We start from the raw sequence: 14,382 nt of genomic DNA, 5'->3' as shown, positions 1-14,382 counted from the left end.
GTACCATGCCGCCTATTAACGAATATGTGTGTCTATTATAACTGTTGAACGTTTATTTTGTATGTGTTATATCAACCTATGTTCACACCAAATTTTATTTATTATTCTGTCCAGTAGTTCTGGAGATCGTAGATCAAATATGCAAATTCTTTTAATTTATATCCCCAGTGTATATACGAGACAGTTTCCCTTAGAAAGTCTCCTCGAAGGCATACCTTCCCTTAGGCTGATTGCCCTAGAGTGCTTTGTCATAAATAAATACACCGAACTTTAAGTTATTTATTTCGAACAGTGTGACTGATAATACTATTAAATTGCGAAAAGTATGTGTTTATAATGAACTTGGATAAGACACTCTTTCATATTTTTAAAAATATTCTGTACATGGAATAGTATTTAATTCAGCAACTTTTATTTCATCTAAAGTTGGCGCATTATGCAAACACTAAAAACAGTTTACATAATGCATTAAATTTAGATATTCAACTTTATGGATATATATACAATAATAATAATAACAATAATTTAGAAGTTTTTGACATGGAGTTGCATAGAGAAGTAGTTGCAGTCAACATGGTCCATAGAACATTTCTTTTCTTGACAAATCCATTCTTAATGCGAATTACACATCGAAATGAGCTCAATCTCTGCGTCCGTTCTTGATCAGATTTACATCTTTTTGAATCGTTACGAAGATAGATTAAATGAACGAGAGATAAACAGAATCATGTTCTCATAACAACAAGCAAAAGCAGGAATGCAACGTGTCAAGATGAAATCCCTGTTCACAATAATTTAGTTTCGGTTCAGATTTAATCTCTGTTGGTTTATAACACGTTTCAGCTACAAATGAAATAATTTTTGCTGAATACTTTTATGTAGTGTCTGTATCATTAGCGTGATACAAGAAGCCTATTACATGGATTAATTTTGAAATGATGCAGGTCAGATTGATTTATTATTAGCGTGTTAATATTTTTAGATTTTTTTTTATTTTAGACGTTTTTAGGAAGTAGAAATACCTAAATTAAAATAGAGAGTTAAGGGACTATTGCAAATAAATGTTAGAACTTCCCTATAAAGTGTTTTATGTATTCAAACAATTATTGTGATTTAAATCTTTATTGTAACTCTTTCTTTGTATAGATCTTACAAGGATGCCGATCAGTTGGTAACGTATCTAAGTAAAGTGTTTTGAATGTTTTAAGTAACGAACTTTTGGCATAGCCGTCTGAAAATTACAATATACCGTCCAGCTCTGCCAGTGAATATCCCGGCTCACATACTTTTTATCTTATATCAATATATATATATATATATATTGATATATGTAAAATAAAGAATAAGCAAAATAAAGAACGTGTAAAAGATTAAATTAGCAGCGTAAATTAATTTTCCTTCACTATTCTAAAAATAGTAATCTCACTGCACTGTGTCATTTCGAAATTTATCCCTGTCGTATGACTCTTTGATGATATAAATGGAACTAAAACTCAAGCAGCCAATAGTAATTTTACAGTAGTATCAATTATCCAATTAAAATGCATTGAGAATCAAAACTCAGTCTGAATTAAGATTTCACCCTGAACATAACGCACTTGCTTTCAACGCTTTGGCCTAGCTGGACTGCAGTCTGTTTGCTCCTTCTTTCTTACTACAAATTTATCAAAAATGTAAACTTTTGGAATGGGCATAAATAATGTGCCAACTTGTTTGTGGCCGCAACATTTTTGCTGAAATAAAAGTTGAAATTTGGTAGAATGGTAGTTGAATGAAGTAACTTAGAAGTAATGAAGTAACTTAGATTAAAAATTGAATCATGAAAAATATTTAAAAAGGAACTTCAGTTTGAATCATGAAATTGAAATTGAAACTTTTAAAATGAAAAATTAATCAAGAGACCAAGTAATTATCGTCATTGATTGGAAATTGGTTGACTTTTCAAGGGAAAAAACCAACCCCCGATCAACGAACAATAATTAATAAACGCGAACCAAGCGAATTAGGTAGATTTAAAGCGAGATGAATTAAAGTGAAGGACTATATAGAATTCATTATAAATGTGGCAGTTCCGTTTAGCTTATGAATTTTTTATCGTGAGATATTATTGCCAAATCGCGAAATACTAAAATTTTTTTTTGCTAAATTGAGTAGCAATAAAAAACGTTTTTTCTCTCACATGAGTAATAATCCATTAGTAAATAAATTATTATTTTATTACTTTGCAGCTATTGCGCAAGTATTAGGAAATTTATTTCGATTTATTAATGTATTTAATTTAATTCAATCTTATATATATATATATATGTGTGTGTAAGATTGAATTAGATTGAATTAAATTACCTTATATATATATATATATATATGTAAAATGTAAAAAAAAAAAAAAAAAAAAAAATACGATGGCTATGCTCTTTGTGTTAAGTTTAGGATTATGTATCTTTAGATTGCCAATAGATGGCGGTAGTGTTTGTTTGTAAAAAGAAACTGTGATGTCAATTATGTATATGAATCAGTTCGCCTTTGGTGTTCGTGAATAAATGTTGTGTGGAAGAACGCTCCTCTGTTTATTACTTTAACTGCGATCCAGTCTGATTTATTAGAGATTTATACATATTTTGTTTATGGTGCCGAAACCCGGGATTATTACGAACCAGAAAATCGACAGACTGAATATTTCGAAAATGGAGGGCGTTCTTGAACATTTGAAAAAGAAACGATCGGTTGTTAGACAATTAACTACGAAACTGATAACCAAAGTCGAATCGAATTTAGCAAATAATATTCCGCTAAATGAGAAAATTAAGATAATCGAGGATTTATATGAACAGTTAATTGAGAAAATCAATGAACCTGAAAAGTTTAGATTCAGAAATAGAAACGAAAGTAACTTCGGAGGAGATTGAAAATGAAGTTACCTTAAGTCAAGAATACCAGGATAAAACTGTTATATGGAGAGGAAAAATGCAACGATTTTTGAAGAAGAATTCGGAATCTTCTAGAACAGTTCATCAGAACGAAGCGGCTAATGTTGCACTTCCAGTTGAAACAAAAACAGTGAAGTTACCACGTCTGCAAATTGGAACTTATTACGGAGATTCGTGTAAATGGTTGGACTTCTGGAACCAGTTCGAAAATACAATTCACAATCATAGTGGATTGAGAAAAACTGAAAAATTTGCGTACCTAAAATCCTTACTCGGAGGTAATGCTTTAGCTGCCATTTCCGGTTTCGCTTTAAGTGACCAGAATTATGATTCCGCAGTAGAAATATTGAAAGAACGTTTTGGAAGACAAGATGTTGTTATCACTTCGCATATGAATAAATTATTATCCCTTGAACCAGTGGGAAACATTTCAAATGTTAAAGCACTGTGTAAGCTGTACGATGAATGCGAAGTCAACATTCGAAGTTTAGAATCGTTAAACGTTACTTCTAGAAGTTATGGAAATATTCTCTGTCCTATCATTTTGCAGAAATTTCCAGAGGAATTAATTTTGGAATTTAATCGAAGTCGAAATATGGAAGCAGGATTTGGGAACTTATAGAATTCTTAAAAAAGGAAGTTAACTGTCGAGAAGCTGCAAGTTTACTGAACTCTACGAAAACGAATCAGAAACCATACTTTCGTCAAAATGAACAACGCACGAAATTTTATCCGAATTATAAACCGAAAGTTCCGACTGCTTCAGCTTTATCAACAATTGGATACAAATGTATATTTTGTGACAAAGAAGATCATACGAAATATAAATGTACTGAGGTGAATGCTGATGAGAAACGCAACATTTTGAAACGTACAGGAAAATGTTTTCTGTGTTTTGGATGTAAACATTTAGCTATCAACTGTAAGAACACACAGTTTTCCTGCAAAAAGTGCCGCGGTAAACATCATGAAAGTGTGTGTGTGAATCCCGCATCAGCTGTCTCCAGTGCAAAAAAATAAGGAAACCGAAACATCGGCGGAAATTGTTCAAAATTCTTCTGCCAAAACTGGATCTAATATTATACTTCAAACGGTGTATGCTGTGGCTGAGGGCAGAAATAAGAATTGTATTGTGAGATGTCTTCTTGACGCCGGTAGCCAAATCTCTGCAATTCGAGAAGATTTATCAAGAAAATTACAGTTACCAGTGAAAGGAGAAACTGTTTTAAATCTGCATACCTTCGGTGAAAAGAACGGGAAATATTGGCGTCGAAAGAAAGTTGAACTTACGCTCCGAAATATTAATGACCCTGAAAAATCCATAAATCTCGAAGTCATTGAAGTACCAGTCATAACAAATGCCGATATACGAGTACCAGATGTAGAAATCAAATCCAAACTCCAAGCATCCGGCGTCACTTTGACAGACTGCGGCGGCGCCGATGAAATGAATCATATTTCCGTTTTAATCGGCGCGGACATTATGTGGAAAATAGCAAGCGAAGAAATAAAAAGGATAAACAGAAATGCCGTAGCGATGAAAACCTTGTTTGGGTGGTGTATATAAGGCAGATTTTCTTCATCAGACTTTCAAATCCATGATGCGTGTTTAAACGTAAATGTAGAAGAGAAACTTCTAAAAAGCGTCGAATCGTTTTGGGATATTGAATCTATAGGAGTTAAAAACATTTCTGACGAAGAACAAAATGAAATGGCGTTGCAAATATTTAACAACTCGATTACACAATAGGGTGATAGATACGAAGTTAGACTTCCATGGAAAGATCAGAATGTGACTTTAAGAGACAATTTTAAGAATGCTGAAAGACGGTTTTTAAAGCTGATCGAACAATTTAAATCAAACTTGAACTTTTATGCGCAATATAAAGAAGTGATTGACTATCAGCTTAAGGAAGAAATCATAGAAAAGGTCGATCTTGGTACTCCATCTGGGAGACGAACTTACTATATACCTCACCGTGCTGTCATCCGTGAAGATCATAATTCTACAAAGCTTCGCATTGTTTATGATGCTTCTTCAAAGGAAAAAATCTTGAATCTCTAAATGATAATTTACTACAAGGACCAAATCTTCTTCCTGAACTTTTGAAAGTTTTAATAAATTTTCGATTTCATCGAATTGCATTTACGTCAGATATTGAGAAAGCGTTTTTACAAATTTCTGTTGCACCTGAAGATCGGAATTCAATGCGATTTTTGTGGATTGATGAGAATTCAAGTTTGAGCAATCCGAGAATTCAAGTTTATCGGATGAGTCGTGTAATGTTTGGAGCAAAATCAAGTCCATTTTTGCTGAGCGCTTACATTAAGCATCATATAAAGAAATTTAAAGACATCCATCCCAGAACTGTAGAAATGTTAGAAAACTTCATGTATGTTGACGATTTTATTTGTGGATCAGATACGGAGGAGGAAGCTATACAGATATATCATGAAGCCAATGATATAATGAAAAAGGCATCAATTACTTTGACCAAATGGAATTCTAATTCGGATACTGTAAAAAACCAGTATAAATCAAGTGACAACTTCGTTAGCTTTAAATTGCCTGACTGTGATTCCCCCTCAAAGATTCGTGGACTTCAATGGGATACAATTAAGGATATCTTCTGTTTTAATGCACAAGACGTTATTGATTTCATCCAGTCAAATGACCAAACAAAACGTTGTGTTTTAAAAGCTGCTTCAAAAATCTTCGATCCTATTGGGTTTCTTGCTCCATATGTTATTCAAGCAAAAGTTCTGTTTCAGGATTTATGGCTGAAAGGTGTTGATTGAGATGAAATTATCCCACCAGAATTGCAAGACAAGTGGAACAAATGGTATAGGCAACTATGTGATCTACCTAATATCCAGATACCTCGGTGGTATTTTCGTGATGTTGATGAAACACCTGAAACACTAGAACTACATTGTTTTTGTGATTCATCTCAAAGTGCTTACGGAGCAGCAGTGTACGTGAAATTCCGTAGCTTAAAATATTGTGGAACGAGTTTAGTGATAGCCAAGAGCAGAGTGGCTCCCCTGAAAAAATTATCTTTACCAAGACTCGAGCTTATGGCAGCAGTGTTAGGTGCAAGACTTGTAACTACAGTCCGTGTGCATTTTCCTCAAGCTAAGATTCATTTATGGACAGATTCTATTATTGTGCTTCATTGGATAAGAAACTCACCACGGCGATGGAAAACATTCGTACAAAATCGAGTGTCTGAAATTCAAGACAAAACATCCCCGAGCATGTGGCATCATTGTCCTGGCTCAGATAATCCGGCCGATAAAATTACACGCGGAGTTAAAGTGAGTGATCTTGTAGTAGATCAAGTGTGGTGGCATGGACCTCCATGGCTTCATCAAGATGAAATAAATTGGCCTAAAGTGAACGAGCATTGTAACATAGTAGATAGTGTTGAAGAAAGAGTTGCGACTCAAGTTACTAGCAGTGTTCAACCTTTACAACCTGTGTTAAAAATAGAAAACTATAGTGACTTAGGTAAACTTTTAAGAGTCACGTCATATGTATTTAGATTCATTAATAATTTAAAGTCACAGAATAGAGTGATTGGTCCTGTGACCAAAAATGAAATATGTAATGTTATGCGTTATTGGATTATCTTATCACAAGGTGAGTATTTTTTTGAAGAGTTGAATGATGTTAAATGTAAAAAACCATTGTCTCATAATTCCAAATTGTTTGGGTTAAATCCAGTAATGGATGAAAGGGGTTGTTTAAGAGTTGGAAGTAGATTAGTGAAATCATCATTAGATGTCGATGAAATTCAGCCTATAATATTACCAAATAATTATTTTTCTCGTTTAATTATTTTGAATTGTCATAAAAAGGTACTTCATAGTGGTGTAAATGAAACTTTAGTGCAAGTAAGAGGGAAATTTTGGATTTTAAAAGCTAGACGCTTTGTAAAATCTGTGTTACATGATTGTAGATTTTGTAAAAAATAAATGCTAAAGCTGGACACGAGATATCGGCTAATCTTCCAGCTGACCGAGTGGAGAAAGCTCAACCATTTGAGGTAAGTGGCATAGATTTCGCTGGCCCTTTGTATTTAAAGGATGGTACAAAAGTGTATATTTCATTGTTTACCTGTGCAGTGACTCGAGGAGTCCATTTAGAATTGTTATCAAATTTAAGTGCAGAGTGTTTCATTCAAGCCTTACGTAGATTTTTTGCACGTAGGGGTATTTGTAGAGTTATATATTCTGATAATGCTAAAACCTTTAAGACTGCTGATCGTGAATTAAAATATTTGTATAAATTATGTAAAGATGAAAAGGTTCTAAATTTCCTTGGTAAAAATGGGTTTGAATGGAAATTTATTGTAGAAGGTGCTCCTTGGTGGGGCGGATTCTGGGAACGTTTGGTAAGATCTGTAAAAACTTGTTTAAAACGTATCTTAGGTAAAGCTTCTTTATATTATGAAGAACTGTATACTGTCTTAGTTGAAGTTGAAGCTGTTATTAATTCTACTCCTATAACGTATGTATACAATGAACCAAATGAATCTGATCCTCTTTCACCATCTCATTTTATAACTGTATCTAGATTGACTGTTTTACCTTCACCTGAATCTAAACTAGAATCTACAAGATCTCAGTTGATTAAAAGATGGAAGCATAGGCAATTAATATTAGAGCATTTTTGGAAAAGGTTTTATAAAGAATATTTGTTAGAATTAAGATCAGTCATGTTTTCAAAAACTCCAAAGAATTCTCCCGTGTTTAAAATTAATGATGTTGTACTTATACGAGAAGATAATGTGAAACACTGTAACTGGAAGATAGGTAGGATTAAGGAATTATTTCGCGGAAGAGATGATAGAATTAGATCTTGTGAGATTCAGTTAGATAAGGGTGTAGTTAGAAGACCAATTGAAAGACTTTATAATCTTGAAGTTCAATAAAATTGATGCATCCGTTACGGATGCATGGGAGGGGGGAGTGTTAAGTTTAGGATTATGTGTCTTTAGATTGCCAATAGATGGCGGTAGTGTTTGTTTGTAAAAAGAAACTGTGATGTCAATTATGTATATGAATCAGTTCGTCTTTGGTGTTCGTGAATAAATGTTGTGTGGAAGAACGTTCCTCTGTTTATTACTTTAACTTTAACTGCGATCCAGTCTGATTTATTAGAGATTTACACATATTTTGTTTACTTTGCGAACCAGCAACCTTTAATTAATTTTCTGCAATTCAGGATCTTTCCCTAGACCAGTACCTTCCAGAACATTCGCGCCTATTACATAACCTCCTCATATAAATGCTGCGTCATAAGTTTTTCTACATTTTTCTAGAAGATACTCTGTTACATAACCTTTCATATAAATGCTGCGTCATAAGTTCTCCTACACTTTTTCCTATCTTTTCATGATATATTCGGTTTTATTAGCATAAAATTCAGTTGTATTAAATAAGTATTCTCTGAATTGTTCATTTTATAATCTAAATCCTTCACTAACAGCAATGTGAATGAATTCAGCTCATTTGATAAATTGTAGATTCAAGTATAGAACATTGGAAAAACTAGACTTTAGTTGACTGGTGAGTTAAATAATTAATTTTGCTTATCGTTTTCAAATCCTGTACATGAGTCCGAAATTTCACGAATACTTGCTTAAAACTTTGCATGAAGTCAAGGGCTTCACGTTAATTTATGGTTGGAATTGATTTCTGATACCATGAAATAAGACAGTTCTGTCGATGGCGAAGTAACAGCAGCGGACCATGACTAAATTAGTTTTGATGTTCAAAGGTTTGAAAATTTATGTAAATACAAAAGACTGTATGGAAAAATATAAGAACAATGAAGATTGTAGGACTTACGGCAATTAGATTAAGGCAATCTTTATGTGATAATTAAAAAAAATGGAAGAATGCTGAGAAAGTAATTAAGATGAAGATAAAATAGTTGTTGCCCACACGTTCAAAAAGAAGTAGGCTGGTCATTAAAATTTCATCATTGTTCTTACAGGTATAGTCCACCTCTGTAGGGGCAGTGGAAAATATAGATAGGCTGTTAGAAAATATAGATAAGATTAGCTATTATGTGAGCGATATCTACCACAACGTCAAAAAGAATAGTTACATGGTTATCATAACATAGAAGAGAATATAATAGACTAGAAATTGTCTCCTTAAAACAGGAAAACCCGGTGTAATTTTATTATTATTTAAATTAAATCTTATTATAAATAGTGCAATGTGCATGATTCCCTTCAAATCTCCACAGAGCTAATTTATTATGGTACTGGAGCATTAATTGCAATCTTCAAGGCTACTTTTGTGTTGTCAGTAATTTTTTTTATTATTGTTTCACATTCGCGTTATGATTAGCATAGTTAAGCCAGAGTGTGGCTAATTATGTTTTTCCAAATCAGAGGGTTTTACTCTTACAGATGAAAACACGAATAACAAAGGTGGAAAGTGTGACTTATTCCAGTAATTCCTTGCCAGGTGGGGGGAAAATCTTCGAATTGAAGCCCGTTCGTGTGATCGAATTGACATATACTAAATTATGTATCAACGCAGAAAAAAATGATTTGTAAAAAATATTTTCGATCAAGCAAGTCACGCAACAGCACAAAAGTTTAGCGCACGCATTTATAGCACGAATGTCAATAACGCATGTTTTAGGATGCCCTTCAACTTCAAAGGTACTGATTTTCCGGAAAGTTTTAGCTCCATAGCTCTAATCAATAAAACACAAGGACACGCATTAAACTTAGCCCAGGTAAATACAGGAACATTTTACTTTCCTCATGCTCATATATATATATGGCGTGTCCGTGATCATGATAGCTTAGAAACAGTTATTTTGTATTTGACATTAAACGGAAGACTGCATATAAAAGCATTTCTTTTTCTTTGGTAAAATAGTAGAAATTATTTCGATTGAAAGATGAATAATTTGCTATGCGTTTATTTAAAAGACATATTTATAGCAATTAAATCAAGATTTCATTTTTGAGTATTTTTATATACATATATGCAATAAGAATAATTATTTGATTTAGCTGTGCATTTACATTTACACAGTACACACATTTAAAACATTATGTGTTGTCGCATTATCGCTGTTCTCAGTATATAGAGAATAAAAAATAATGGCATGGAGGTTTACTAACAGACTACGATCCGCCTTAAGTTCTTATTAGTGTCCTGCACGTCAAAACAAGATGTCTGTGAGTTATCTATACTATTTTGCAAGTACTGGGTATCCATTAATTCTATAGCAAACAGAACTCCAGAAATATCCTATACGCATGGTGCTGGTTTCTTAAATCGCTTATTTATTTTTATTGCATTTCACCGATGTTCCAAGGACTTCACATCAGGAGCTTATGGACGCCAAGCTGTAGAATTAAAGTCATAGGTATGTTCTTTGAACCGTTATCCAATAACCAAGAACAAGAGACATGTCTCATTACCTTGCCGAAATCCTCCTTCATCATCAAGATACCCAAGAGGCTTAAAGAAGTTTATGTAATTTGAGAAAGGAACCTCATTAGCCGTATCTGTCAATCATTGTTTAGCCGCCCAATCGAGATAGTGGTTAGCGATGCTGACTTTCATACCGAAGGGCCTGGTTTCGGATCCTGGAGAAGGCATGCATGTTTGTAAATGTATAGTGACTGCATAGCAAGGGAGCACTCTAAATATGCGGCAAACCAAAACTCCTCTCGAGAATTTGTAGGTAGATGCTAGGCATGGCGCAGCCCTCGAGGTGCTCTCAATCACAATTGGGTGGGGGCGGCGGAACTGAGAAAAGTCACACTCTCACCTGTATGGTGCTCGAGATTTTTTGCTAATGGCAGGCGCAGTTTTGCACTCCTTACCACGATGATTTTGTGCGCTTGTTCTAATGCTACTATCACGCAAGTGAGATAAGCCACAATACAGCACGTTTGTTTCAATGGAAGAGAATGTGTAGATCATAGGAACACGTTCCAATTGCCATACATTTTGTCTCCAGTTTGAAATGTGCTTTGTAGGCAGGAAGAGTTTTTAGTTTTAAGAGTGTCACTTAAGAATGCTGTTAAACATGTCGCTAACTGCAAAATTGGAATCCTGCAATAAAATCATATTACCTGCTCCTATTTTCCTACTCTTCGGTAGAATAATGGAAGCAGATAATATGCAGGTCCATTTCCTGTGTCCTTTATTGGCCATAAGAATGTTCTATATAATGTTCCTATTACTTATAATGGAAGCAGGAAAAGTAGGTACATTTCCACTGTTTTCGAGTCGTTTTAAGCATCGGTGTGTAAACAGTAAGACAGAAAAAGATATTAGTCTTAAAATATTACTGGTTATCACAGTTTTAATATTTCTGAAATACTTTCGCATTCAGATAAAGCATATGATAGTTCAGATGTTAGAAGCATCGCTGGAAATGATCAAGTAGGATCTGCTTTCCTATAGCTTACTTAAAAATATTGATGCGTACGTACGGGTTCGTAATGGCACACAGAACTGATGATAGTTTGATAAAATTTATTTTCCCAAATGAAACAATATACAGTTCTGGATCTTTCCACAAAAGTTCTCGTACAGTGTTTCTCAGTAGGACAGAGTACAGTCAGTAGTATCCACTTCAAACTACTAAGAGCGTTTAACATAACGCAGTGCAAAGCGAAGCTCCAGCGGAGGGGGGAGGAGAGAGAGAAACTCACACGGAGATCTCTTAATGCTTCAAAGTCAACTCTGAACTAAAATCTGAGAACTGATGCCCTCTCTGGCCTTTCCCTAGGCCGCCGTGAAATTTCCAGTATCTTCCATTTCTCAAAATTACTGTAAGGCATATACGTTGTAACAGTTACAGTTGCATAGGTATTTAGGCCAATTGCAGTTATACAGGAACCGGAACGAAATGTCTCAAAATGATCATCAAGATTGGCAACTTTTGGCGATTTCTTGCCAAATTTGGTGACTAAAATTAGTTGCCATCATCAGTTTGGCGATATCTTGCCAATTTAAGGAAACAGCCATTTACCTCAATGTTAGACTTGCCCCTGTAATCCTTTTTTATCCCGCACAGCTTTGTGGTTCTTAAGATCATTCATGAACCCACCGTACAGAAGTTTTTCATATTACTGCTTCTATTGTCTAATGATCTGATGGTCTATGGTCAGGCATTTTAAAATATTAATATTTTAAAATACTGCTTCTGCGATGAAAATTCACCCCATCTTATTTCGATAAGTTATGTGAAAATAAATAAATAAACCTTTGAGGAAAATGACCTCAGGAATTTGCAGAACTACAACTAAAACGAAGAATAAGTGAAGACTGGGAACACTAGCAAGCCTTTAAGACTAAGAAGGATATTATGGCCTTAGATGTTGTTTCCACTTGGTGATAGTAAATTATAAATTAAACATGGATCCTAAAGCATTCAGAATAGCAGACGAGGCTTTATTAAATAATATTCTTATCCCATTCATTATTAAATGAAATTTACGTTAATTTATGTTAAACTGGCAACTTTTAGCACTCTTTGGGGGAGTACTGTGCTTCGACTTAATCTAACTTTTCTCTCCCAAGAGCTTTTCACTCTAAATTTCTTTCGTCTTTACTAAAACCGAGAGGTGGGGGGGATAATATAAAGCACTTATTCAGAGTTTTTTTTTTAATTTATTTTTTATTTTTCTGATACCGGTTACCATTTAGTCCGTCAGTCATTTTATACTATTTAGTCCCGCCCAACCGGTATAACGGTTAGCGTCGCTGGCTACCGTGCCAAAGAGGCCGGGTTCAAAACCCGGATGTTTGTAAATGTATAGTGTGGGTACGGCATGGACGCAGTCTAAATATGCGGGAAGCCGAAAGTTCTCTCGTGTGGTTTGGTGGAAGCGGAGAGGGGTGGGTGACCCTCAGACCCGTCTTCCCGGGGTGCTCTCTATCAAAATTGGGGGCCAAACTGAGCCAAATCGCACTGTCACCAGTTAGTTGGCTGCGGTTGGCAACAGCCTTGAGCTGTTGCCAACGGTAGGCGTAATCTTGCTCTAATTGCCATGAGGAATTTCGTGGACTCGGTATGACTACGTCAGACATGTGAGCATAAGCAGCAACAACACCATTTATTAGCTTCAATGGGTTTAGTTAAAAAGATTAGCCTGTACACTTTGTGAGCATATCGTAAGGAATCGTCTGTTTCTCAACATAGAATCAACAGGCACAGATCACAGTTTTTAGAATTTTTAAGTTTATTTATTTTGAATATTTCTTTGGTACCTGAATGTATAACTGTATCAAAAAAAAAAATTTCTGCATGCTTGGTTACTTAAAAGATAGAAAATTTTAGGTATTTATTGCTTTTCAATAAATTTGTATTCGTTTGGGAATCGTTGTAATTTTTCTGTGTCTGATCCCGTAAAAATTTTCTTCTATTAATTTGTTACTAACATTTTCTGTCATGAACTATTATTTATAGTAACATAACGAACAAATTTAGCCTTCATAATTATTACGTGCAAAAGTCAGAAAATATTATCTGGTGTATTTACATAAATGTGCAAAATCTTTAAATTCGAAAACAAATATATTTTATTCACAAAATGAGATTCAGATGTTGTAATGGATAAAATTAGGATGTCATTATAGTTAAATGTCCATTCAAACTCTTTTATTAGGAGTTTTTTCATCTCTCTTCATAATGCAGTCATCTCGTCTTCCGAGTTAGCTTGATCGGATACTTTTCCGGTGGCTCCATCTTTTGCTTCTAAGGGTAAATTTTCTGGAGGATGGTTTGGTTCATTTTGTTGTTCAATCCAGTAAGATACATCTGCCGATTTCTGCAATGCAAGAAGAAGAAACAAGAATAAGATTTGCTTGGTTAACTGAATATGGTTTTATTATAGCGTCAACACTTATTGCTACATAATTCAAGGTCGTAATTTGAGTTAAATCATAATTTACTTTGTAATTTTTGTCAACATTTAAATTTAGGAAGAGTGCATTGAAGCGCTCGATGTTCCAAGTACTTACTTATATGTACTATAAGAAAAACATCAAATACCATATAAAATCGTTCGCGTATAAAGTTTCGTCAGGTGATCCATTAGGCTGAAAACTATATTTATTAACTAAAGACGTTTTTAAGTAAACAATAAATTAAAAATTAAAGAAAAATCTCAAAGGTTTCAGATTTTAAATTACGTCCAAAGTGGCGTTTTTTTTTTTAACGTTTTGTGTGTTATCTTTATTTATTAAATATCATGTTCTTTGCACTTAAACAATAAATTCAGTTCAATAACAATGTCGCAAAATAATTTTAAAATTAGCATATCTTTAGAATTTCCGATACACAGTTCCGCGCGCTGGAGCTAAAAAGGTTCCCCCACTCCGTAGAGTGTTGCCATTGCTCGCTTTTAAATCGTTAAATTTGTTACTAAAATGCGTTAAAGTTTTACAAAATATGAAA

At 34.1% G+C, this 14,382-nt stretch overlaps 1 protein-coding gene across 1 annotated transcript in view; it reads right to left on the bottom strand.

The window, feature by feature from the left end:
* Positions 1 to 13,481: 13,481 nt before the first annotated feature.
* The window catches only part of LOC146998445 (uncharacterized), a 50,601-nt gene continuing 49,700 nt past the window's right edge, over positions 13,482 to 14,382 (bottom strand). The window contains exon 2 of the mRNA XM_085810671.1: positions 13,482 to 13,753. Coding sequence (XP_085666797.1) covers positions 13,610 to 13,753 — 144 coding nt within the window. The 3' untranslated portion in view covers positions 13,482 to 13,609. The remainder of the gene's footprint in view (positions 13,754 to 14,382) is intronic.

Source organism: Stegodyphus dumicola, chromosome 2, assembly GCF_044657685.1.
Source record: "Stegodyphus dumicola isolate Sdum_Otavi_A_Nest chromosome 2, ASM4465768v1".
NCBI classification, from domain to species: Eukaryota; Metazoa; Arthropoda; class Arachnida; order Araneae; family Eresidae; genus Stegodyphus; species Stegodyphus dumicola.
Note: the sequence above shows the minus strand (reverse complement) of the source record. Positions and strands in the feature narration are given on the sequence as shown.